Source organism: Pundamilia nyererei, unplaced genomic scaffold, assembly GCF_000239375.1.
Source record: "Pundamilia nyererei isolate P.nyererei 1_Seehausen unplaced genomic scaffold, PunNye1.0 scaffold00050, whole genome shotgun sequence".
Classification (NCBI taxonomy): domain Eukaryota; kingdom Metazoa; phylum Chordata; class Actinopteri; order Cichliformes; family Cichlidae; genus Pundamilia; species Pundamilia nyererei.
Window position 1 is genome coordinate 1,318,121 of NW_005187451.1, and position 23,077 is coordinate 1,341,197.

The 23,077-nt window shown below is 43.0% G+C and overlaps 1 protein-coding gene across 3 annotated transcripts; it reads left to right on the plus strand.

The window, feature by feature from the left end:
• Window positions 1-335: 335 nt before the first annotated feature.
• swt1 (SWT1 RNA endoribonuclease homolog) lies at window positions 336-23,077 on the plus strand. 3 transcript variants are annotated; one of them, XM_005733120.2, is made up of 17 exons: window positions 336-584; window positions 800-872; window positions 3,125-3,198; window positions 3,330-3,987; window positions 6,178-6,298; window positions 6,831-6,932; window positions 7,339-7,530; window positions 8,240-8,333; window positions 8,776-9,017; window positions 9,271-9,419; window positions 9,638-9,776; window positions 11,916-12,055; window positions 12,250-12,380; window positions 12,689-12,835; window positions 15,448-15,514; window positions 15,630-15,697; window positions 22,823-23,077. In XM_005733120.2, exons 2-17 carry the CDS (start codon window positions 804-806, stop codon window positions 22,920-22,922), a joined length of 2,493 nt encoding a protein of 830 aa, XP_005733177.1. In that variant the 5' UTR covers window positions 336-584; window positions 800-803; the 3' UTR covers window positions 22,923-23,077. The 3 variants fall into 3 exon arrangements, with proteins under 3 accessions (XP_005733177.1, XP_005733176.1, XP_005733178.1); XM_005733119.1 differs by having other exon boundaries at window positions 336-527; XM_005733121.1 differs by having other exon boundaries at window positions 336-507.

The window sequence follows — 23,077 nt, forward strand, 5'->3', positions numbered from 1 at the left end:
AGCCTTTTTCTAAGAGATAAAGAAGGGAGGATGGGAGTAAGGGAGTGATCTCTGTGGTGTTTTCAACCTTGAGGTACCATCCTGTGATTCTTACACATTAATTCTTGGGTCACAGAAAAAGAGAAAAACAACTAGTAAATGGGCCTTATTGAGTAACAGTTTTCCTGTATAATATCACTATAAAACAATATCCTGTAAATGCTACCATGGTATCAAAATATCACAACAGCCCCCAAACAGCCAATTTGTGGAGCATGGCATTAATCTTTTCACGAAACGCTCCAGGAGCAACAAACGCACGCGCAGCTCTCCCGTCCAGTCTGTGGCAGTCACGTAGCAACTGAGAAAAAATGTTCGCAGTAGAAGAAGAAAAGCCGGAAGCGCTGCGGATGTTTTGGAAAACAGTCAGCTCTGGCGTAGGGAAACTGAGCTGTGTAGGAATGTGACGTTTGCTCACATTTGACTTACTTTATGTCCCTGAAACAACGAAAGCGACCTCTTCAGACAGTAAGGACGACATGTAGCGTGTACGGCTGCAGTTTGCTGCTGCTTCTTCTTCGTGTACGAGATTTAACGAGCTAACGGTAACATTTAACTTTAGACTGCTGTGAGTTACGAGTTTAACACTCGGCTTAACGCGGCAATATTTTATAGTATTAGGACGCGTTTAAGAGAGTAAAATGCGTCTTTTAGTTTAGTTTCGTTTTATGTCAGGGTGACGTGTTGCTTTAAATCAAGCTTGATTTTTGTGTTTATATTAACCGGAAACGTTATTTCCTCTTTAACATTGCCTTCCCAGGAAAATGCCTAAAAAGGCCAAAAAGAGAAAGCACAAGAAGTCGTCTTCGTCCTCAAGTGAAGAAGACGAGAGGGTAAGGTTACAGCGTTTGTGTACTGTAGTTGACTTTGCTGCTACATGACATGAATACTGTCCAGTCACAACAATGATTTATTGAACACGCGCGTGGGAGATGTATACAGTGTCATCCTCTGCATAGATCTCAACTAGGTAGCACACACAGCATACTGTTTTTGTATATCAGGGTTCAGCCCCTTCATAAGCATATATCCTAACATGCATCAGTTGCACTTAGATACACTTCCTTTATTGACAAGCTTCTGTAAGACTTAAAGAGCTGTCTCAGCTGTCTTACACTTCAGGTGTTTCCCGCTGTGCTGTTCTCTTCATACTCATCTGTGGCACATCCTGAGTACATACTGTACTAACCTTTGCTGAGCAGGCACGTATGCAAGTTACAAGCAGAACGTTTCTTCTAAGGCCCTAAGCTTTGCACGTTCAATAGCTTCTAGGTTAATATGTCACTAATAAAAGCCCTGTTGTATAAAAATATATTTTCCACAATACGTGTGTGTTAGTGAGAGGGATGTAAGAGTGACGCTGGATGAGTTTACATGCCTGGGTTAACCATCCAAATCGAGGGATAACGCACAAGAGAGGTGAAGAGAGAGTAAGTTAGGAGAGTAAGTTTGAGTAAGAAATAAGATAAATAAAAGTAGTCCAAACTCATTTTGATTTAAAAGCCAAGGAAGCCATAAAAGTGGGTTTTCAAAGGGTTTTGAAAGGGTCTAATGTTGGGGAGGTCCTGATGTGAGGGGGCAGTTTGTTCCACAGTTCAGGAGCAGTCACAGCAAAGGCTCGATCTCCTCTGTGCTTTAATCTGGACCTTGGGACAGCTAGGAGCATTTGAAAGACTATTACAAAAGTCAAGGCGAGATGAAATGAAGGCATGAATGGCTCTCTCTCAGTCTCTGAAACAGAGGAATGGCTTCACTTTTGTGAGTGGAGATGAGTGTCAGGGATGATTTTTGACAGAAGTATAGCAACAAGACTGAAAGGGAAGGTTTACAAGATGATGAGAGAACTGCTGTGACGTGTGGTTTGGATACAGTGATTGTTTGATTGAGCCGTTTAATTGTCACTAAGAATGTTACACGTACATGCTGTGAAATAGGACCCCTCCTGGCCGTACATACGTTGCACAAACATTAGGTTGGTAAGACAGGTCAGAGAGAGGTAGGATGATAAGAAAGACAATGAAATACACAATACATGAGGGAAGAGGAGGGGAGAAAAAATAACTTCACCCAGACTGAGCTCCTGATGGGAGAGCAGTTTGAGAACATGTGTGTGGAGCATGTATTCAACTCGAGAAAGAGAGAGTGCCCTTTCACCTCGTTTTAAGAAAAAGTCAACAATCCTGAAGTCGACGCAGGTGACCTTGAGGAAGTAAGATGATGAGGCAGAGCCGTCTTGTAATCTGGGAGAATTTGTTGTTCCAACTTTGGCCCTGAAGCTTCCAGCTGGTGAGGGGAGGCAGCATGAAGATAGTGGGTGTTTGGGTTTGGTTTAGGGCGACGAAAACTGCATCCCAATTCCCAGTGGCACTAGGACAAGACAGGAGGCGTGGCTGGAGGTGCCAGAGTTAAAGGTTCCTAAGATTTTCATCGGAAGGGATAAGAATTGGAACATTATGCACTACATACTGTACATTAATGCCACTGTTTTGCACATGTCTCAACTCTGTATATTTTTATATATTTTATTTATTGTTGACTCTATTTAATTTGTAAAATATGTGTATACACACACACATAGAAAAACATTTAGTATACACATCCAGAAAAATTTTTTTTGCATATACTATTATATATTGTACATATATTTATTAGTTTCAGATTTAGCCATTCATATATTTTGCCTGTTTATGTTATTGTATTTTGCACAACTCTGTTGCTTGTGAAGCTCGCACACAAGAATTTCACTTGCATGTGCTGTACCAGTGTACCTGCACATGTGATGTGACAATAAAAGTGATTTGATTTGAATTGGGAAGAGTATATCAGAGAAACGGCTCAGGTTGAGCAGTTTGGAGACAAAATTGGTTTCGACATGTGCAGCATAACTAAGCACTATCATGACAAAAACGTTCAGAATAGGAGTGACAGGGCACTGGAATATTACAAAGTTTTCCTAAAAACAAGAAGTCCCTCATGTAAAAAATATCAAGAAAAAATAAAAATTTCTTTTATTGCTTTTATTTCAGCTGTAGTCTGCCTTAATTGTTGCATTTCACAAAATGTTTCATGTTTTTTACGTTATCAGATATCCAGAGGACAATATGCAAGCAACAGTTACAAAACCGCCAAGAGGAAAGAAGTTTTAAAGAGTCAGAAAAGGTTTGATGGAATTTACATAACCATTGATTTATTTCTGCATTTTTTTAACTGGAAATTAATCGTGTTTTTTATATTATTTTTTTTTAAAAAAGTTCTTACAGCATCGTTTCTTTTTATTCTTCAAAATCTAGCTGTAAAAAGGACAAGGAAAAATCCGTTTCTTCTTCTGTTAAAGATGACTCCCAAAGCACCCGGCAGATCAAAAAACCTGTCTACAGATTGGCAAAAACACAAGCAACAGAGCAGAAACCCATTAATAAGGACAGACAATATGCAAAATCCAAACCAGACTTTGTGCCATTCCATGGGGATCATTGCTCCAGTAAAGCAAAGAATTATGTTTCAGGGAAAGATAAAACTGTCACTGGAAGCGACATTGTGGAAAGAGGATACTCAAAACTCAGTGCAGGTGCAGTCCCTCAGAGAACAGAAACGAAGTCTAAAGGTGGGTTCGATGAAAAGTCTTCCCAGAGGAGCCAGTCCAAATTAAACAAGCCTCGAGTGGGTCCCAGTTTAGTTTCTGCTGAAGTGAAAGAACCAAGGCAGGATGTGCAGAAGAGGAACTGCAGAACTGAGGACCCACTGAGGACTGGAAATCACAGCAGGTATATCAAGACCAGCAAACCTACCTCCTCCACCTCTGCTATAGAGATGTGTCAAAAGCATGAAAAAAAGGAGTTAAAGCCCCAAAGAAGTTTCTATAAAGATGATGCAAACACGTCTTCTGCCTCCATCTTAAAGAAGTCTTCCACTTCAGCCAAACACAGTGCCTCGGAAAGCAGCTCAAAGGTAAATTTCACATCAGTGTCCCGTGGTAAAGTTCAGTCATCATCAATTCCAAAGCAAATCCTGGCACATTATCGAGAACCATTAGAATGTTTTATTAGGCTCAGATATAAATACACCATCATCTGCATATAGGGCCACTTTGTGGTCTTCTCCACTTATATGAATACCTTTAATACTTTCTCTCTGTCTTAACCATTGTGCAAGTGGCTCTATATATAAGAAGAGGAGCAGACATTACAAATGCTTATCACTACACTGTTGATCTTCCCTGAGATTACTATATGCCTCCCTTCTTAATAGGCCTCAGAAATGTACTCAAATTGTACTTTTTGTGATGTTAATATCACAACTCCCCTCATCCGTCCATTTTTAGAAGACGAGTAGTATGCCCTTTTGTAACCCATTCTTTTCAGCTTCTCACGTTCTGATGCTGCACGTTTTATTTTCGATAATATCTTACTTCTTTAACCAGACTTGAGCCCCTTTTACATTAAATGAGACCATCTTGATGTCCTGCATGATCGTATGGTGAAAATGTGCTAAATACTTTTCTTTAAACTTGTGCATGGACAGTTTCTCTCCCTCAGAAAAAATAATGAACTCAAACATTGAATAAAAACAGAGATTAGGAAAAATACAATAAAAACAAAAATAGTCATTCAAAGAAGAAACGAGCCTTCTACACCCTAACAAGTTTGTCTCTAACATCCTGACTCAGGATCAAATTTTTGAACATAGTTATATATTTTTAAAAAAACTCCACAGTTATTACAAAGAGAGAGAGAGAAAAGAGACGTAAGAAGCCGAGTTAACGACTCTACTAAGTAATGTGACCATAACCATGATGTAATATCAGATTTGTAAAACAATCTGAACTCTTCAGTCGTCAGTATCTCTCCTGAACATCCCAAGCTTCTCTGCAGCGGATGCGTTGGCTTTCTTGCGTATGATCAGGCGTCACTCCGGCTTGGCGACCGCGCGCCGTGCGCCAAGCGGACGGCAACTGAATCTCTTCCTGCTGTCGGGTTGCTGTGGGGTTTTCGCGCGGTGATATTCGTTGCGTCTTTTGAAGACCTCATTAGGGTAGTCGTGGTCCGCAAAAATCGTACCCTTCATAGAGCACCTCCTTCTTCTGCCATGCGCTCCAAAGAACATCTTCTTTCGTATGGGAGTCCCCAAACTTCACAATGGATCGGGGCTTTTCGCGGTCAAAGCGCAATGTGCTGTCTGGTCACTGGGAAAGCCCAGCGTGTTTTTAAATTAATTGTCCAAAAGTGTAATTATGTCGGCCCTTTCTTAATCTTCACATATTCCATATATCCAAAGGTTGTCTCTGCACGCTGCTTCTAGGCTAGCTTGAGGTCCCGTCTCTTATTTAATGACGATGCCGCCTGTAGCGCCGTCTCAGTCTCTTCATTCGTCCCTCTGCCTCTTCCACTCTAGCATCAACTCCTCTTAACTCACGTTTAATATCCGCCTGTTGTTGGTTGTTGTCTTTTCTGAAGTCGCGTAGCTCTTTCAGGATATTCAGGAGGGTGGGCTCAGCTGTATCCATGCCCTCCGTGGCTAACCTTGGGTCAGGAGAGTACGGTAGCTCCAATCCACGTGGCTTTTCTGTTTCCTCATCTGTCGGAGTTGTGACTCTCTTACTTCTTGTGACTACCCCCGTTTCCATATTTAAAAGCAGTCTCCACTATTATAAGAAGATTAGCCTCGTTTAAACCATACAGGGACAAAACCAAACAAAGCCTGTCGTTAAGAACCCGAAGTTCTTAACGATTAATTCTAGCTATGCAACGAACCCAAAGTTGCTCAGATCTTAAACCAAGGTTAAAATTTGATGGCAGGCCTTCTGGGTATGGGCAGCTCCCGCAGACACCTGATACCAACACTGACCAGGTAACATCACTCGTTTAATGTTGATCCATGCTCAGTCATCTGGACCTAGCGTCTTCAGTGGGAGTCATCCAAGTGACTTCTTCAGTCTCAGCCGACTGCAGGTTTTCCCAACCTTATAAACAGTACATTTCCACAATAAACCAGCCCACCGAATGAACAATCGTTCAGTGGGCTGGTTTCATTTCATATTGTCCACATGAACAGAATCAGCCTTTTGGGATCACTCATTTAAAACAGTAAGAAAGAACTGAAGGATAGATGTTTGTTTTTAAATGGATGGCTTTTCCACAGATACAGGTGGTTGAAGAGCTTCATCTTGCCCGCTCTGAGAAGAGATTGGAGGTGAATGTCCTGAAGAGCTACGGGGAACTCACCGCTATGGACATAGATTGTCCCGAAGAAGGACCTGCAGGTACATAAGCGTCGTCTCTTTCCTAAAGACGTCCCAATTTTGTACACTCATCATGTGTTAAATTTTAAATCACACTTTGAGGAGTTTTTGGTTATTGTTTCAAAATTTCAAGTCAAGCATGTCAACTTTCAACTCACTAATTCAAACATCTGTAAGTGACAAAACTGAAATAAAAGCCCAAACTTGTGGCAGAAGCAATTTAACACATCTAACCCACTCGTAACTTGATCCATGGTTTGACTTTTTTAAATTAATCCTTGTGTGACACATAAAGATTACGATATAAGCATCTGATTTATATATTTTAACATCTGACTTATGGATTTAGTTATTAATCTAACAAAATGGATAACTGATAAGACAACTGAGATGCTCAGCTCAAGTTAGTCTTAAGTAGTTTCTGAAATTGAGTTTCCACAAAACAATTATGTGGAAAGTAATATAATTTTTGTGTTATTTTATTTATTGTTTTGATCATTTAAAAATAACCAAGAAATTACTGAATACAATCCAATGTTTTTTTTCTTCACAGGCAAAAACTCGTCTCAGCAGGACCTAATCCTTGTTCTCGACACAAACATTCTCCTCAGTCACCTGGATTATGTGAAAAAGATCCGCTGTCATGGCCTCGGAGGTGTTTCACGCTATAATTTGCTATTAAAGCAGTAACTAATATTAACGGTGTTTTGTAGAATGATTTATAACATTTCATGTTGTTAAGATTTTTTCAGTCATGAGTTAAATGCTTACGTTATCTTCAAGCAGTGTATTTAGCCTTTTATCTGGAAAATTGTCTCCATAGAACAGCGTATTGCATTTTTGCTTTCCCTAACATAACAATTTAGTTTTTAGACTCTATGATCACGCATCTGCTCCCAAAGAATGATTTCATTCCAGGATCAATACAGTTGCAAGAGAACTGAAGAGAAAATTTTAATTTAAAAAACGTTATGATCGCTTCCACATTGTCAGATTGTATTTTTATGGATAAACTAATCAGTACTGTCTGCTTGCTCTGTGTTTACTTCATGTTCTGTTAGGCCTGGGCTTCCCCATTATCGTCATCCCCTGGGTGGTGCTTCAGGAGATGGACTCCCTAAAAATGGGAAGAGGCCTGTCAGGCTCCGTGGCCCACCTGGCGACTCCAGCCATCTCTTACATTTACAAGTGTTTGAAGAGCCGGGAACCTCGGCTGTGGGGCCAATCTATGCAGCAGGCCGCAGAGAGCAGCAGTGAGTGGAAACTTTGTCTCTATTACACATCCATTAGCCCATGTGAGAGCTGCCTGATAGGCTGTTGGGTGAATTGTTGACTTGATAAATAAATAAATGTCACCGTCACCCTCAACAACAGCGAGCACATGAAAACCTTCTATCCGTTACAAAGGAACGTAACCGTTCCAATGTTACCAGCATGACAAGCAGATCCCACCTGAGATGTTTCCCACGTGCCACAGTGGAGGAGGTGCCCTAACTTCTTCTTGTTGCATGATGAAACTCCACTTGGAACCTTGTTAACATCCAACCATGCAAAATATGATTTTTTTTGCCATTTTCCAAGTGGTCTGAAACTTTTGGTCGGGACTGTATTTTGTCATTGCTTGACTCCTCTGCACAGACACTAGGTGGCACTAACGCTGAACTCTTTCTCAAGAAATTAGTCACCATAATATACATTGTAAATATCTCAAGGACACATTGTATCCGTGCATTCATTGCTGTGTCGATATTTTGTTACATTTTAAACAAGATCTGACAAAGGAGATGAGGAAGAAATGTTTTGGGTTTATTTTGGAGCCTCTACGCCTTCAGTATCTCTTTTAAAACAGGCATGAATTCTCCATCTTGTGTTTTCATTGTTGAGTCCTCCTGGTCTTTAACAGCCTCATGTCTTGTCCTTCTGTCCCTCTCTCTCTTCCTGTCTGTCTCCCCTTGTATGCAGATGGTCTGACTGCTGAGAATAACGATGACAGAGTGCTGCAGTGCTGCCTGCAGTACCAGAGGCTGTACCCAGAGTGTGCTCTCACCTTATGCACGTGAGTTATCCCTCCTCCCCCCCTACAGTAAACTGCTGCTGCTGCAGAGTGTGTCCTCTGCTGATAATGCACATGCATGTGACTGTGAGTGGGTCCAGCCAGATAGTTCCAGTTGGGATGAGAGAAAGAAAGCGAGGGCCAGACAGCTATTGGCAAAGAATAGATGTGCTGAGCACGGGAATGTGAGTTTAGTTTAGCAACTTATTGGCGCCGATTTTATGACGCAGCTATTTTGTTTTGTTTTCATCATTTTGACCTATTTCACGGCGCTGTTTCCTGCTGTAGTCATCGATTGTTTTGCTAAATCAAATTAGCGGGCAGACAGCGCTTCAGTGTCGCACAGTGAATTGATAATGAGTGTGGATGTCTGTGAAAATAAATAGTCTTAATGCCTTATCACTGCCCCCTGATTAAAAACATGCTTCTATTCTGTCATCTTCAGCAATGATAAGAATCTGTGCAGTAAAGCCCTCCTGAGTGGGGTGAAGGCACTCTGCAAGACTGACTTGGAGGCAGAGGTTGGGAGATCCAGACATGGCCTTCAGATCACTGGAGGCATTCAGGCTTCTGTGCCACCGAGCAATAACCCTCAGGTCTTATCACCAACGCTGAGCACGAGGTGCCCACCGGTTCAGCCACATGGTCAAAAGAAAGCGGGCTTTTATGTGGGAGTCCTACACAAAGGTGAGCTGGAGGTTAATGTGTTGCTTCATCAGCATGCAGTAGTCAATGGCACATACTATCTATGTACTAGGAATCCCCCGCAACACATGCACTTCCTGTTTTCCTTCCCTCCCTTCCTATGTTAACTGTACACAAGAAGTACACAGAGTTAGTATTACAGATGTTCATTTCTAGTCATTTACTCGTATGTGCTCTGTGTCTACTGCCTAAAATCACTCAAACATATAAAATACTTGTATGTAACTGATCACAGAAAGCAAGCAGCTCAGTGAAGGAGACGAGGAGAGGACACTTAGGGACCTCAGCGGATGCATTTCTGCATTAGAAGACTGTCTGAGGGAGGTGCTGTCTGAAGTTCTGCAAGTGGAGATGAAGGCTGCTTATGATGACCTCTGGCTTGAGGTAAAATAAATAAATATGGGGAATTTCACATCACTGACACTAAAAACACAGGTTCATTAGTTAAATGTTAGGTTGTATCAATATGCTGTTATAATATAAGAAGTTACTTTAGATATGGGTACGGTGATTGATGAGCTCCTCATAAGTGACACGTTCATTCTGTAAATAAAACTGTAATGTAAGTAATTGGTTCATGATATCATTCTTTGCATTAACAGATCGTTTATTTAAAGCCACCGTGGACACTTCAGGATGTCTTACAGTGTATAAAAAAGCACTGGATTGCTGTTTTTGGCCACCTCACCCATCGGAGGAAGGAGCAAACTGTTTTAAAGCTCATCAAATTTTTCAACTCCGGTAAGCACAAATATAGGTGAAAATATACTCTTATATACTCAGTGGTTACGAATAGTGAGTCTGTTATTAGCCTTATTTTGGAGTCTTGTGTGGTGATTTGAAGATTTAACAGGCAGCATTGTTGTGAAGGACATCACGTCTGTTTCTTGGATCTCGCAGGCTTGATAGAATCAGACATTCTAGATGAAAACATGATGACGACAGTTTCCTAGGAGCTTGTGTCCATATTCCCCTGAGAGTAAACAGCAGAATTTAATGTGTATAAAGGCAAATACTATATAATTATTGTAGCTCTGTAGTCATTTCAATGTTATAAACTGAAGCTTCTGATAGTCAGTTTGCCATATAAGCAATGTTTGAAACTGACGAGTTGATTATTAGCTCATCAGTTATGCAAAAAGTTACATTGTTAGGCGATGAAATGTCCAATTTCCGATACTCTGCATTATTTGTATAGAAAACGGTGCTTTCCCTGCACCTTGGCAGAGAGCGGTGGTGAAATACTGAGTCATCCCTCGAATGTAAGCCGTCCACCGTGGGGGTGTGATGTTGTCCGCCCTGCACTGTGCTAGAACCCTAAAGAACTGCGTGCAGAATCAGGTCATTTGCTAAAGTAGGAGACGGAAATGTGGGTCAGAAAGATGCTGAGTCGCCCACTGCAGCACTTCTGGGTCTTACTGCTGGATCCCCTTTGTGTATTCTTACAGTGCTGAATGTGTGTGTGTGTCTGTGTGTGTCTGTGTGTGTCTCTGTTTCTCATGCTCTGTGTCCACCTGTGTTTAGCTGCCCAATAATTTTTTAATCCAGGCAAGAATGTTAATAGATTAAACAGTGTGGTTTTGTCCTTGCTGTGTGTTTTTGTGCGTGTTTGTGTATCCTTGGTTCACATGCTTGATTTCTTGGTACCACGCAGCCTGGCTCTGTGCCAGGAAGCTGAGAGAAGGGCGAGCAGAAGGAGGAAGGGAAGGCTGGATGGACTGTATCTGAGGCTAAGAACAAATCTGGGAGTGGAAAAGTACTGCATGTGATTTTCTGGTATCTCCTAAGAAGGCTGTGTGTGTGTGCGTGTGTGTGTGTGCATGTGTGTGCGTGTGTGCGTGCGTGCGTGCGTGCGTGCGTGCGTGTGTGTGTGCGTGTGTGTGAGCGTGTATTCATATCTTTGTGGGGACCAAAAATTGGAAGTTTAGTATACTTGGGGGGACCAACAGCTGTTATGGAGACCAAAATCCTGGTCCCCAAAATGTAGTTTTAGTGTCAGGGTTACAATTGGGTTGTGGTCAGTTTTAGGGTAAGCATTATGGTGATTAGATGTTTGTTTTTTAAAAACAGCTGTGTTTGTGAGGACAGACTGTCTTCATACACATCTGTAAGGTAACAATATTCTCACTGTTAGGGCTACAGCTGGAAATGGAAGGATAAGCGTCCTGATAGATGTGTAGCTGTTGCTGTAAAGAATTTACTTTGTTTGTTTCCTTTGCTGTCCATACACAAATGCCAAGTTAGGTAAAGGATTTTCAAAAGAACAAGATAAATAAAGATAAAAAAATAATGGAAGATAAATAAATGAGTACAAAATAAGTCAGGGAAGACAAGCGTGGAGATGTTGATGTAGATGGATGTACAAGGAGCTTAATGTGCAAAGTGTCTGACATGCAAATTGCAGTTGAGGTAGGTCAGCTGTTCAGGAGTCTGACAGCAGGGGGGAAGAAGGAGCTGTTGAGTCGGGACGTTCTGGGGTGTGTGGGGTCTTTGAGGATGGAGGCGACGCTCTGCTCTGCAGAGAGGGCAGCGGAGTCTCTCACTCTGACCTTCATATTTATAGAAAATAATGTGTTCATTGTGTAAAATGTTGACGTGCTGTAAACCTTCTTCTATGTGTGGATGTATGTTTTCTTGCACAGTATGTGCACATGCAAGCTCCCTGTCAGTCTGCGCGTCTATAGGTTTCCACCTGACTATAACGGGAACGCAGCAGCTCTGCAGCAGAGCTCACTTTCATAATAGTTCAGTTTTTGTTACGTGACGTAAAACGGAGTTCATTTAGCTTCATTCATTTAGCACATTTTAGTTAAGTGAGATTAACCTTTATGTGCAGTCAGCTGATGGGCAGACTGCATGCATGCGTGCGTGTTTTCTCAGGTGAAACGGTGGAGCGCGAAGCCATCTCAGAGGTCGTTCAAGATGCCAAAGAGCTTGTGAACGCTTTTTCGAGAAGTTCAAAGCGCGTTCCACGAGCCGTCGCTGTACTGGACGACATTTTGAACAAGCTACGACCTCAGGTCAGCTCGAGCGCATTTGAAGACTTAATGGGTTTTTGTGTATGTTGTATCGTGGTTGTGTCTGTTTGTGTCACGTACATTGTAAGGGAAGTATTTTTAAAGTCTGATAACGAGCTAAGCATTACCCATTTTCTTATTAAACATAGCAATTTGAGGTTTTTTGTTTGAAACGTATTTTTCGTATTGTTTCTCAGCCAAATCCTCCTACAGGGGGAGAATCTCCCGCCTGCGACGTTGTCATGAATGACGATGACGATAACGGCGACTCTCACCAGGAAGTGTGGGCCGTCTTTGAGAGGATCTGGTCTCACGTGTGTCAACTAAGGTGGGCATGTTTGTTATTGGAGTGTTGGGATTATACTGCAGGTGCCATATTAGGATTACTTACTAGCACATATGCTTGGATTTATTTAAATAACTATGTCACCATCAGTTCAGAAGTTAGCGTATTCTGCAGCAGCACCGTACTATGATGATAGTGTGAGAGCCAAGTGGTTCCAATTGTGGAGGAATTACAAAAAGTGTGATTTTGCCAGGACAAAAACACACTTTGGAGTTTATTTTGAAGTGTGTCTTGTTTTTCTTTCCGTTCCGCCGACCCCCTGAAATCTTTTGCTTTCTGTTTTGTTTTAGCTTGGAGGTGTTCAAAGCTCTGGGCTTTGACCCTCACACCAGGCAGTGCCTTCAGCCAGAGGGAGCTGCTCCACCACCACAGGATGCCTTGGCCTGCTTGCACAAACTGTCCTCCATGGTCTCGCAGCTGCTCCAAGCTTTCAGCAGGTATGTCACGTCAGTTAAAAAAATACCGCTGGAGGCCCCTTCCTGTTGCTTCTTTAGATTTTAGGAGTGTGTGTGTCACAGTCACCGTTTCACAAATCTTACAGGTACATCTGGATCCGTGTCCTTCGGTAATCTCCACAGAGGAGTGTGATCTTGCTTAACCTGTCACGCTTTCCTCATGCTTTCACAGGTGTGTCTCACCTTTGCCTCAACAAGTAGCTTTTCGAAGAAGTCCTGTAAACGGCTACCCCTCTCCTTCCTGTGCGCGTGTGTTTTATGCTGTCATTGCTCTCGGGCTTCATTCGGCACCGTAGCGCAGGCTGTAATCTCCGTGACCTTGTAGCTTTGCCTTATCGCCTTTCCCATGACGCAGCAGTCTGCGCTTCAGTGTAGCGGGAAGTTTCTGGTACGAACTCTAAGAAAAATGTCTAGAATGCACTTCTTGTGCCTGCATTGTCAGCGTGTGGTATGTTCACATGTAAGAAGCGTGTTCTTATCGCACTGGGAACGACCCGAGTCAGTCTTTGGTTTGTTCTCACGTTTACATAACACGAATCGTCGCAGTCGTCTGCAGCGATGCGGCTGCAGTCACGTGCTTTTAATTTGTTTTCCATTCACTCGGTTCCACTCGGAAAATTCAACGACAGCGCTTTTTCACGGAAGACATTTCACGCTGTGCAGGAGGAAGAGCTTGTGGACATAACAAAGTTAAGAATCGCCGATTTCCATTTGACCGCTTCCGTTTCCCAGAGTTGTGACTCGTAGCTCTGTGTCAACCTCGTTAATCCCACCTCGCTTCTGTGCGTGGGACACAAAAAGTGACAATTATTTGTTATCTATTTCCTGGACAGCATTCAGTGTGACATTTGGGTCTCTTTGAGGGAAGGTAACAATAAACCGCTGCCATCCAAAGGTCGAGGTGTCTCCTGATGTTCAGCCTGGTGTCAGATACAAAAACAGTGTAGAAAAGCTTTTGCTCTGGTAGTGACGCGGTGTTTGTGGTGACATCAAACAATCTGCTGTTTTAAAGTATATGAAACTTCTCACAGTGCGATATCCTGAAAGCCCCTCAAACCATTTAACCCTCCGAGCTCGTCTGTTTTTATTGTTTTTGAATGGTGGGACTTCGTTACCAGATATTACATCACGTCTAACATATGATCTGGTGAAGCTGCAGATAACATTGTCTGTACAAAAGCCTCCTGACACGTTGTGCCACAGCGGCGTCCTTTTCGAACACTCCGATAATCCTGCTTTCTCTCGAGTTTGCAGCTGCGGCGTCCGTGCGTACCCGTGGGCGTGTGCGAGGCTAATAAGAGCCACTTTAAATAGATAGTAAAGTAAACACACAGTGAATTCATCAGATGGGATACTGTCTGTAAACATCTAAGAAGGACATACCAGAATATGCATAATGGCCGAATAACACGAGTGCTTTCAGTCCAGAGAAAAGCTGGAAACAAAAATGGGAACTTCTGTCACACTGAGTGATATTGCTGTGAATGCATTTCCACATTAGTGTGAAGCATGTCGAGTCAGGTCACGATTAAACACTCTTAAACTTGATGTCTGCCAGCATGACAAATATTATAAATATGAATCACTGCAGGATTTGCATTCCTGTGGATTATTATTAGCAGGAATCTGTGTGTTTGTGTGTAAATCTGCGCCAGTCCGTACGCATGCATGTGTGTATTGGGCTGCACGAACATGGTTGCCTAGGAGACAGCTGGGCTCATTTTCATGTGTTTGAGCAGAGCTATGAGTCATTCCATGCACGCTATCGCGCCGTCTTCCTCTTTTTCATTTTTCTCATTCTGCAGACACTAGATATGGATAATTTAGGACACTGTCATTTCCTATCATTTTCTCCTATTTCCTATCCTTCCATCCTCGTTGCTCTGCTGCCCGTCCTTGCTGTCTTCTTGTTTCTCGCTCTGCATTATCCCCATGTGCGTCAGAGTAATGCACTTAATGACAGTGCGGGTTTGCATTTTATGCAGATGCACGGTTGTGGATGAATGCGCGGATAATACATGGAACTGCAAACTCATTTTGTCTGGCACAGTTTTAATCTGAGCAAATTCGTGCAATCACAGAAGAACATTACACACCGGTTAAAACCATCCTCCAAATATTTGGTGGTCGTCTCCCTTTGGCCACAAAATCAGTTCAAACCTGTCAGAGACGAGCGCCGGGCCTTTGGGTTGCGCACACAGTGTGTCTGGGGGGCTCTTTGTGATGGTTCATGAACCCGAGCGTTTGTTTTTCCTTTTGATATTTAGCCTTTATTCAGATATTACTTTGTTGAAATCATGTAACGTGCTGTACAGGTCCAGGGACTCACTGCTGTGTGTGCTTTATAGGCTGCCGTCGTGAAATAGGGGTGTGTGCTGTGGTTTCCTTTCACAGCCATGTGAACGCATGGACGGTTAACTCGTGACACTAAATTGTCTGCATGTGTTGATGTGACAGCGCTGCTGCCTCTGTGTTAGAGGACAGACTCCAGGGCCCCAACCCTGAGCTGGCTAATCAAAGCTGAAACGTATCGATCCCAGTGGGACTTTCTTGTAACAGAGATCAGTTCTAACATTGTGTTTTTCTGTTTTCAGTGTCTTGTTATCAGCTCCCGGCTTAGAAGAAGTCCAGACACTGCTCAGCATCATCAACTCCAACAATGTCAGTGGCATATGACAATTATTGGTACACAATTAGATGCACTGGACTTTGCCATGCTAAGCGCTTCTTAATGTGCTGTTTTCTTTTAGCTCAGATAAACTGCTTTCTGTTTCAGATAGTAACTGAGAATTCCAGGTTAACCGCCAAAAGCCTGCTCGACTGTTTTTCACAGCCGGACTACAGGTAGGGAATATTCATCTACATAACATAACTGTATTTTTATTGTTAAATGTAAATGGCTGCTTTGGAGCTTGGTAAAAGCGTGACGTGGCTGCGCACACACTCAGTGATGCGTGCCATTAGCTATAACTTTCTTCTTACCAGGTATTGTATTCAAGCATGTTCTCGAAATTCTTGCGCTCTTTGTTGCAGCGTGTCCAGGCGAGTAGCTGTTACAATGAATGTGTCATGCCAACATTTCCAAACAGTCGTGCAACTCATTGTTAATATATTTCCTTGGGGAAAAATCTGTTAGCCATACCTTAGCAACCACTAAGCTGCTAGCTTATCGGTGCAGTTAGCGTGTCCTTGTCAGTTGCAGAGCCATAACTACACGCGTCTCACAGGGTGAAGCCTAAACAGGAGATCAGTGTTTAGTAACCCGGCGGCTTCATTTGAATCTTGGAGATGTAGCAGTGCTCCTGTGCAGTCTCATAGAGTAAAAGAAGGGTCACAAGTGAATTGAGTTTTGTGTCACCTCATTAAGCTGCCTTTGGATTCAAGAGCTTATTTTAACCTGAGCTCTATCTCACTGTTATCTGTTGAGATGTAAATATGAAGTAGGTCGGACTTTCAAGGAGCCTGATGAAGTGCTGAGCAAAGGGCTAAGTTCAGGACTACGCACAGAGCAACCTCTGCCCTCCTTTTATATCGTGTAACGTGACACATGAGCTTTACATTTACGCTTTCTCTGAGATTATCTCATCAATCTTAAATGCCCATCATAAACTGTTATAAAGGGAACATATTATAGGATATAAATGTCATCATTACGTCACAGATTTTGGACCGTTTTTGTCTGCTTGTAACCTTCAACGTGGTTGAGAGTGTTTAAGCTGTGAGGTGTCTTATACACACGTACATTATTTTATCACTATGTCAGATGGATTTATTCAACTTCTGCTTGTATTTTTAAAGTTTTAATAAACAGACTTTAATCTTACGTGAAAACTCAGCCACAGAAACAAGCAGAATCACTACACCCGTCAGTCCATTGTGATGTCAGCTGCCATGGAAACAAGCCACAGTTTTACGTATTCAACCGTCAGTTATTTGTTTAACACTGCTGCCTGACTCTCAAAAGGTTTCTCAGATCGTGACATCACTCCAGCCGTCACTGTTATTAGGATCGATTTTGTTTGTCTTCAGTCTATTGAACATTTATGGATCAGGGGAGGGCCGGTGTCCTGCAGGATGTCAACCTGGGTCAGCACACCTGAATGAGATGATTAGTTCATTACCAGGCCTCTAGAGAACTGCAAGACATGGGGGGGTCATTTAGCCATTTAAATCAGCTGTGTTGGATCAAGGACACGTCTAAAAGCTGCAGGACACCGGCACAGAGTCCTGGAGTTCCCCACCCCTCATATAGATAATAATAATAATAATAACTTTATTTATAAAGCGCTCTCAAACAGTGCTGTACAACTGTTTGAAACTACAGAGATAAATAAAATAAAAGCGATACACAGCAATACAAGTAAAAAACAGTAAAAATTTAAAAACTAAAAGCCATAGAATTAAGACGTAAGATGGGGTGAACAAATGTGTCTTCAACTTAGTTTTAAAAACCTCCACACAGCATGCCTGCCTAATATGAGGGAGGTTGTTCCATAGAAACGGGCATGAAAAGAAAAAGCACGCTCTCAGATTTTATGGCTCTAGGAACCTTTAGAAGGCCAGAGTCCTGAGATCGGAGAGCGAGAGAGGGAGAACATTATATATAATATATACATTAGGTGAATGTGCAGTAATAGCACGTATGCAGCAAGCAGGTGATTTCTGTACATCATCTGGATGGCTTGGGGATAGAAGCTCCTCTTGAGTCTCTCTGTCCTTGCCTGGATGGATTACAATAGAGCTGTGCCATAGTGAGCATTTTTAGGAGTTAAATGTAACGTTTTCAGCCTCAAAACCTTTGTTGTTATTATTTATTTTATTTTCAGTTGTTACAGACGGGACAGACATGACTGAGGGACAGGAAAGGGAGAAAGAAAGATGAAGGAACAGAAAAACAGAGGGGAAGTGGGACAATGAAAAAGGAAACTTAAAAAAAGAAAAAAAACTCCTGGATCACCTGTTGAGAGAGAAAAATGGCTCGTTTTGTGATCTTGCTTATTGTGTCATCAGAGCTGAGAGCATTATCAGATGACTTTCCTGTATTTCAGTGACTTTCTTGCCTGGAATAATCATGTGAAGTCAGATGTTTTATTTAGTGTTTAAAGGCAGCTTGTGCCGTGTCACTTCCCAGAAGAGCTCTGCAGGCACTTGGCAGTCGCATCGTTCTGGCTTTTGTTGGCACAGGTCACCGCTGACAGGCTCTTTGTTTTGATCCTAAATGTTTTATTTGTTACATTCGCCGTGAACCAATCTAGGACTTCACTTAGCGAGCGCAGTGTTAAATATTTGATTCCTTTGCTGAGCGCAGTGGTATTATGTCACGAGTTATATAAGGCCTTGGGAGGCGCTGGTTTCAGCTGATAAGATTTTACTGTGTCAGGTTAAATAAAATGTGTTCTGTGTTGCTTATCGTTCTCGATAACATACTTTTTATAACACTATAAAACACATTTAAAAATAATCAGTGATAGGTCTGGTACTCTGCACTGGCACAGAAGCACCAGGAATAAGGGTACTGCTTTCTGTTATGTGATATAGGAATGCCATTGTGTGTTTAGTAAGAAAGGATATTGTGCAAATCGAGCACAGAGCTTGTGGGCAATCACATGTGCTTCTGAAAGACATCTAGATTTTGAACAAAGAGGCAAATGTTTGGCAGATTTTGAGCTGCTGGTAGCGTGGGAGGATGCAATTGAGGAAGCATTTGAGTGCTAGTTGACCGATGCAGCTGTCTCAGGGCCTTAACACAAACCAGTGACGCACTCTGGGGCCTGATCAACCCTGGCAGAGCCTCCTTGGATGAGGGTGTCTGGCGATAATGGCCGAAACACCCGATGAATCCAAGGTCCACTACTGACGATGTGCCCCACATTTTAATATGATAATCTAGATCAGATCTCTAATCCCTAAAGCTAACCAAGGAAGGTAAAAATGGCAGATTATTTTGGGTGAAAGACCGAAACACCCTGTGAAGTTGAGGCACACGACGATGTGTCTCGCTGGTAAAGTTTCTGGGCTGCATTTCCTCATAACAGCAATACCTGAAGACCTCCTCCAATTATCAGGGATTGTAACTTCCAGTCCTGTTACTGAATGAATGTGATGTCCTGCGGCTCAGCTCAGTTTGCCTTCTGTTGAAATCCACTCAGCTCCAAGAAATATTCAAATCCACAGCCCTGCTTCTGCTCTTGTTTGAAAACATCTGTTTTGTTTTCATGGAGTCATCGGTCTGATGATGACACCACACCTGGATTATTTTTCACTCGCAGACGTGCCGTCAGGTTGATGCCCGATGGCTTTTAGTGCAGAGCAGCGTGGCTGTTGGTTACCGCAGCTGATAATCGAATGACTCGGTTATCACAGAGTGCTTGTTCACGCATTAGCCACGTCCATGTTTAACTTTCATATCGTTTCTGGCATAATACGCTGACTCACTCGACAGATTTAGCGGTGGCTCCTTCTGGCGTCGTCTCATGTCATGAAATTTACACATTAGTTTTATGTAACTCGGTCACACGGAGCATCCAGAGGGAAACGCCGCTCTGCCGTTTCGTAAGCCTGTGGGGAACAGCACATCGTTCAGCACAAGAAAGCCTCGGGCGTTCCATTAGTTAACTGTCTGTTCATTATACTCGAGTGCTGCTGTGTGTCTGATGAGGCAGATCGGTCTCCTTCAGTAATAGAAGCTTTTATTTCGCCCTCTCGTGCCTGATGTTAGTGAAATATGAATCTTTGTTTTCATGTGTTGCATTAATTTGAACGCACCGCCTTCGCTTGCTCTTTATGTTCATCGGACACTTTAAAAAATCTTCTTATTGATCAGTAATTAGAATTCTTTGTCCGCATCACAGTGACAAAGAAAGATTTCTCTGTGCTTGTTGGCAGGACCGGCGAGGGGAAAAGGGAAACATGGATATAAATGCAACCATTTTCGTCTTTATTGTTACTGTTGTGATGCTTTTTGCTCAGATGCAAGATCCTAAATGTTCTTAGCGCCATCAGAGGGGATGGAATACAATCAGAGGCTTTCTGCTCCAGCTAATCACATGATGCTCTGCTTTAGAACATCACATCATCACGTGGTCCTATTTTCAGTTGAGTGCAAATCATTAGTGTCTCCCGGGGACATGCATTAACTACCTGTCAAACACATGTAGGCTGTTATGTAACACAGCAGCCCTTCCCTGTGTACACACTGTCGATGTGCGTCGCTGACACTTGGACACTCTTTGACGTGACAAACGTGTCGCAGTAGTTTGTCAGTGGAAACACTTTGAGGGAAGCCTGTCTGTCCATGGCGCGCTCTGGAATGCAAAACCAGCCCAGTTGCCACCAATCAGCACATCCTGGGAGCAGCCTGTACCCATTTCCACAGGCTCCAAAAACACACAGCTGCACCCTGGGGTGAGGGACGGGAAGTGGATGGATAGCAGTCAGCAGATTCCTCTCCTTCCTGCAGTTGCACAATCATCTAGTGAAAACAAAGAAAAAAGGCCAACGAGCAACAAGCTCCCTCAGCGTCTCCGCTGCTAAGCAGCTGTTGCCAAGATTTCAGCAGCCAGTTTGCATGTCTGTGCATGCCGAACCCTCGTTATGTGCGTTTGCAACTGCCTGGATGTGCTGTACTGTAGCAGTGTTACCAAAAAAATGAGCTCAGCTGAGGGAAATGTGCTTAAATAGCTGCCAGTGAAATCCAGAGCTTCTGGAAGCTGCCGTGTACACAGAAGCAGCGTTGTCTGTTGTGAGTGGCGAGTGCGATCAGCACATCCAAAGTTCAGTGATCAAACTGTTAGCGTAGAAAAGTCTGGATTCATCCACACGGTGCCATGTTCGGTTTCATTTTCAGGCATCAATTCAAGACGACGTGTTGATTATTTCTAACTTCAACTTTCACAGTTTCAAAATTACAAATAGGAAAAAGAGCCTTAAGCAAACGTTGGGGCACCTCGTGGTGTGTGCACGGCACCACTCTGTTAGGTGACTGTCAGCTTTTAAAGGTTTGGAGTGCCTTCGGGTTATTTAGGGGTTTTTTGGGGGGTGGAGGGCTGCAGTGCAAAGACTGAAACTAACCCACTGAAGGAGCAATGTGAATGGTACTCATGGCCATTGATCAATGGTTGCTGATCAATGATCATGACAATTTGCATATTAATAATCAAGGAACTGACCTCAGAGCCCATTGTTCATTCAGTGGTGCTGGTGTCAGTCAGTGTGCAAATGTCCTGTTTATAAGGTTGGAAACCTGCAGTCAGCTGAGACTGAAGACGTCACCTGATGATGATGAAACGTTCTGCTGGTGGACGGCGAGGACGTGTCTAAACCTTTAGCTTTTGTTTCTAGAGACAACACCTTGTGAATTATCAGGTTTGGTAGGATCATCCGTAGTGTTGTGATCAGAAGTGTTTAACTGTCGTTGTTTACCTACAAACCATTCTTCATCTCACCACTGAAATGTTCCCTGTGCCACTTGCTGCAACGTCTTTACTCAGGGCCCTTAGAGACTCCTGTTGTTTAGTTCATCAGTCCACAGGCTTGTTTCGATGCTCATTTGCAGACTTGTAGTGCAGATTTTTATGGGGAGGTCACAGGAACAGACTTTTCCCAATGACTCTTCCATGAAGGTCATATTTATGCCGCAGATAAGAACGGTGCAGCGCCATGCCCGACTGTGCTTCCAGGTCTTTTTAAGTGAAACAGGTTTTCCTTCCTTGCTATCCTGTGAGCAGTTTTCTTGAAAAGTGCTGCGATCTTCCAGATCTCAACTTGACCTCCATTCCCATTGACACGATCAGGCCTAAAACATTTCATTAGCCACAGGCTTTTTGGAGATTAGATCGTTGTCCGCTCTCAACTCCTTGTCGCACACTAAGAGACATTTCTGGAGCGGGGTTCTCAGGGTTTTATGTTTAAGTCGTTTTTTTGCTGGTTTTTAGTTTGTTTTTTTTGTCTTTTTGAGAGCTGACGCAGCCTCTAAGGGGATGGGTTTAGGGGATAACAGGAGGAGCGAAGCTGCAGAGAGGCATTGAAGACTGCAACTCTGCTTTCTGCTCCCAGCTCTGGATAGTCACATTTTGGGGGTTTTAATAAATTTGGCCAGATTTCTAGAAATGAGAGCTGCTCCATCCAGAGTGGGATGGATGGCATCTCTCCTGAGAGAAAAAGTGTCACACACAAGGTTCCTTTTGTAAAGCTTAGCCCATCTTAAACACTGTGTACTGGTGGAGAGTGCATGCCTGTGACCAAAGTGCCGTACGTTTGACACCTTTCTGTTGAAATGTTCAATTCAATTTTATTTATACAGGCGCTTTATATTGTAAGGTCGACCCTACAATAATACATACAGAGAAAAACCCATCAATCATATCACCCCTATGAGCAGCACTTTGGCGACAGTGGGAAGGAAAAACTCCCTTTTAACAGGAAGAAACCTCCAGCAGAACCAGGCTCAGGGAGGGGCGGGGCCATCTGCTGTGATTGGTTGGTGTGAGAGAAGAAAGACATGCTGTGGAAGAGATACAGAGGTTAATAACAAGTATGATTCAGTGCAGAGAGGTCTGTTGACACATAGTGAGTGAAGAAGAAACACCCAGTGCATCATGGGACTCCCCCAGTAGCCTACACCTGTTGCAGCATAACTAAGGGAGGATTCAGGGTCACCTGATCCTGGTGGATGTTCTGCACATCCTCCAGTTTCACAACACTGAACGCTTATCTTATAACTCAAAATTCACTCATCGATCTGTTTTCCATCCCAGCCTTTCAGTCTCCATGTACTTTGTGTAAAAGCCGAACGACAGGAAAGTGTAGTTGAAGGGTTAATATCTGCCTCTGGATTATAAAGTGAACAAGTCCGCTTTAGTGGCTCTATTAGTGGATCTAATTAAACCATACAGGCAAAGCTGTGTGAGAGAGGTGGATGCCACTCCCTTCTCTGTACTCATGTCTTTCTCTGTTTTCTCGTATTCCCAGGGAGAAGCTCAGGGTGGGAGGGACCAAGTTAATGGAGCTTCAAGAGGCCTTGGAACACTGTGTTCAAGCTGCAGGTCAATACACGACGTTCCCCACGTAGCACCGTAAGGGACGTTGCTCATCAACCAAACGGATTCCTCGACGTGACAGATTCTTAACTTGAACTCAAAGCTGTCGAGTTAAAGGCGCATCTGCTCGTGCTGTGCCCGTTTCTGCCTTTGTTCTCCATCCATAAAGCTCATGTTACAGAGATAA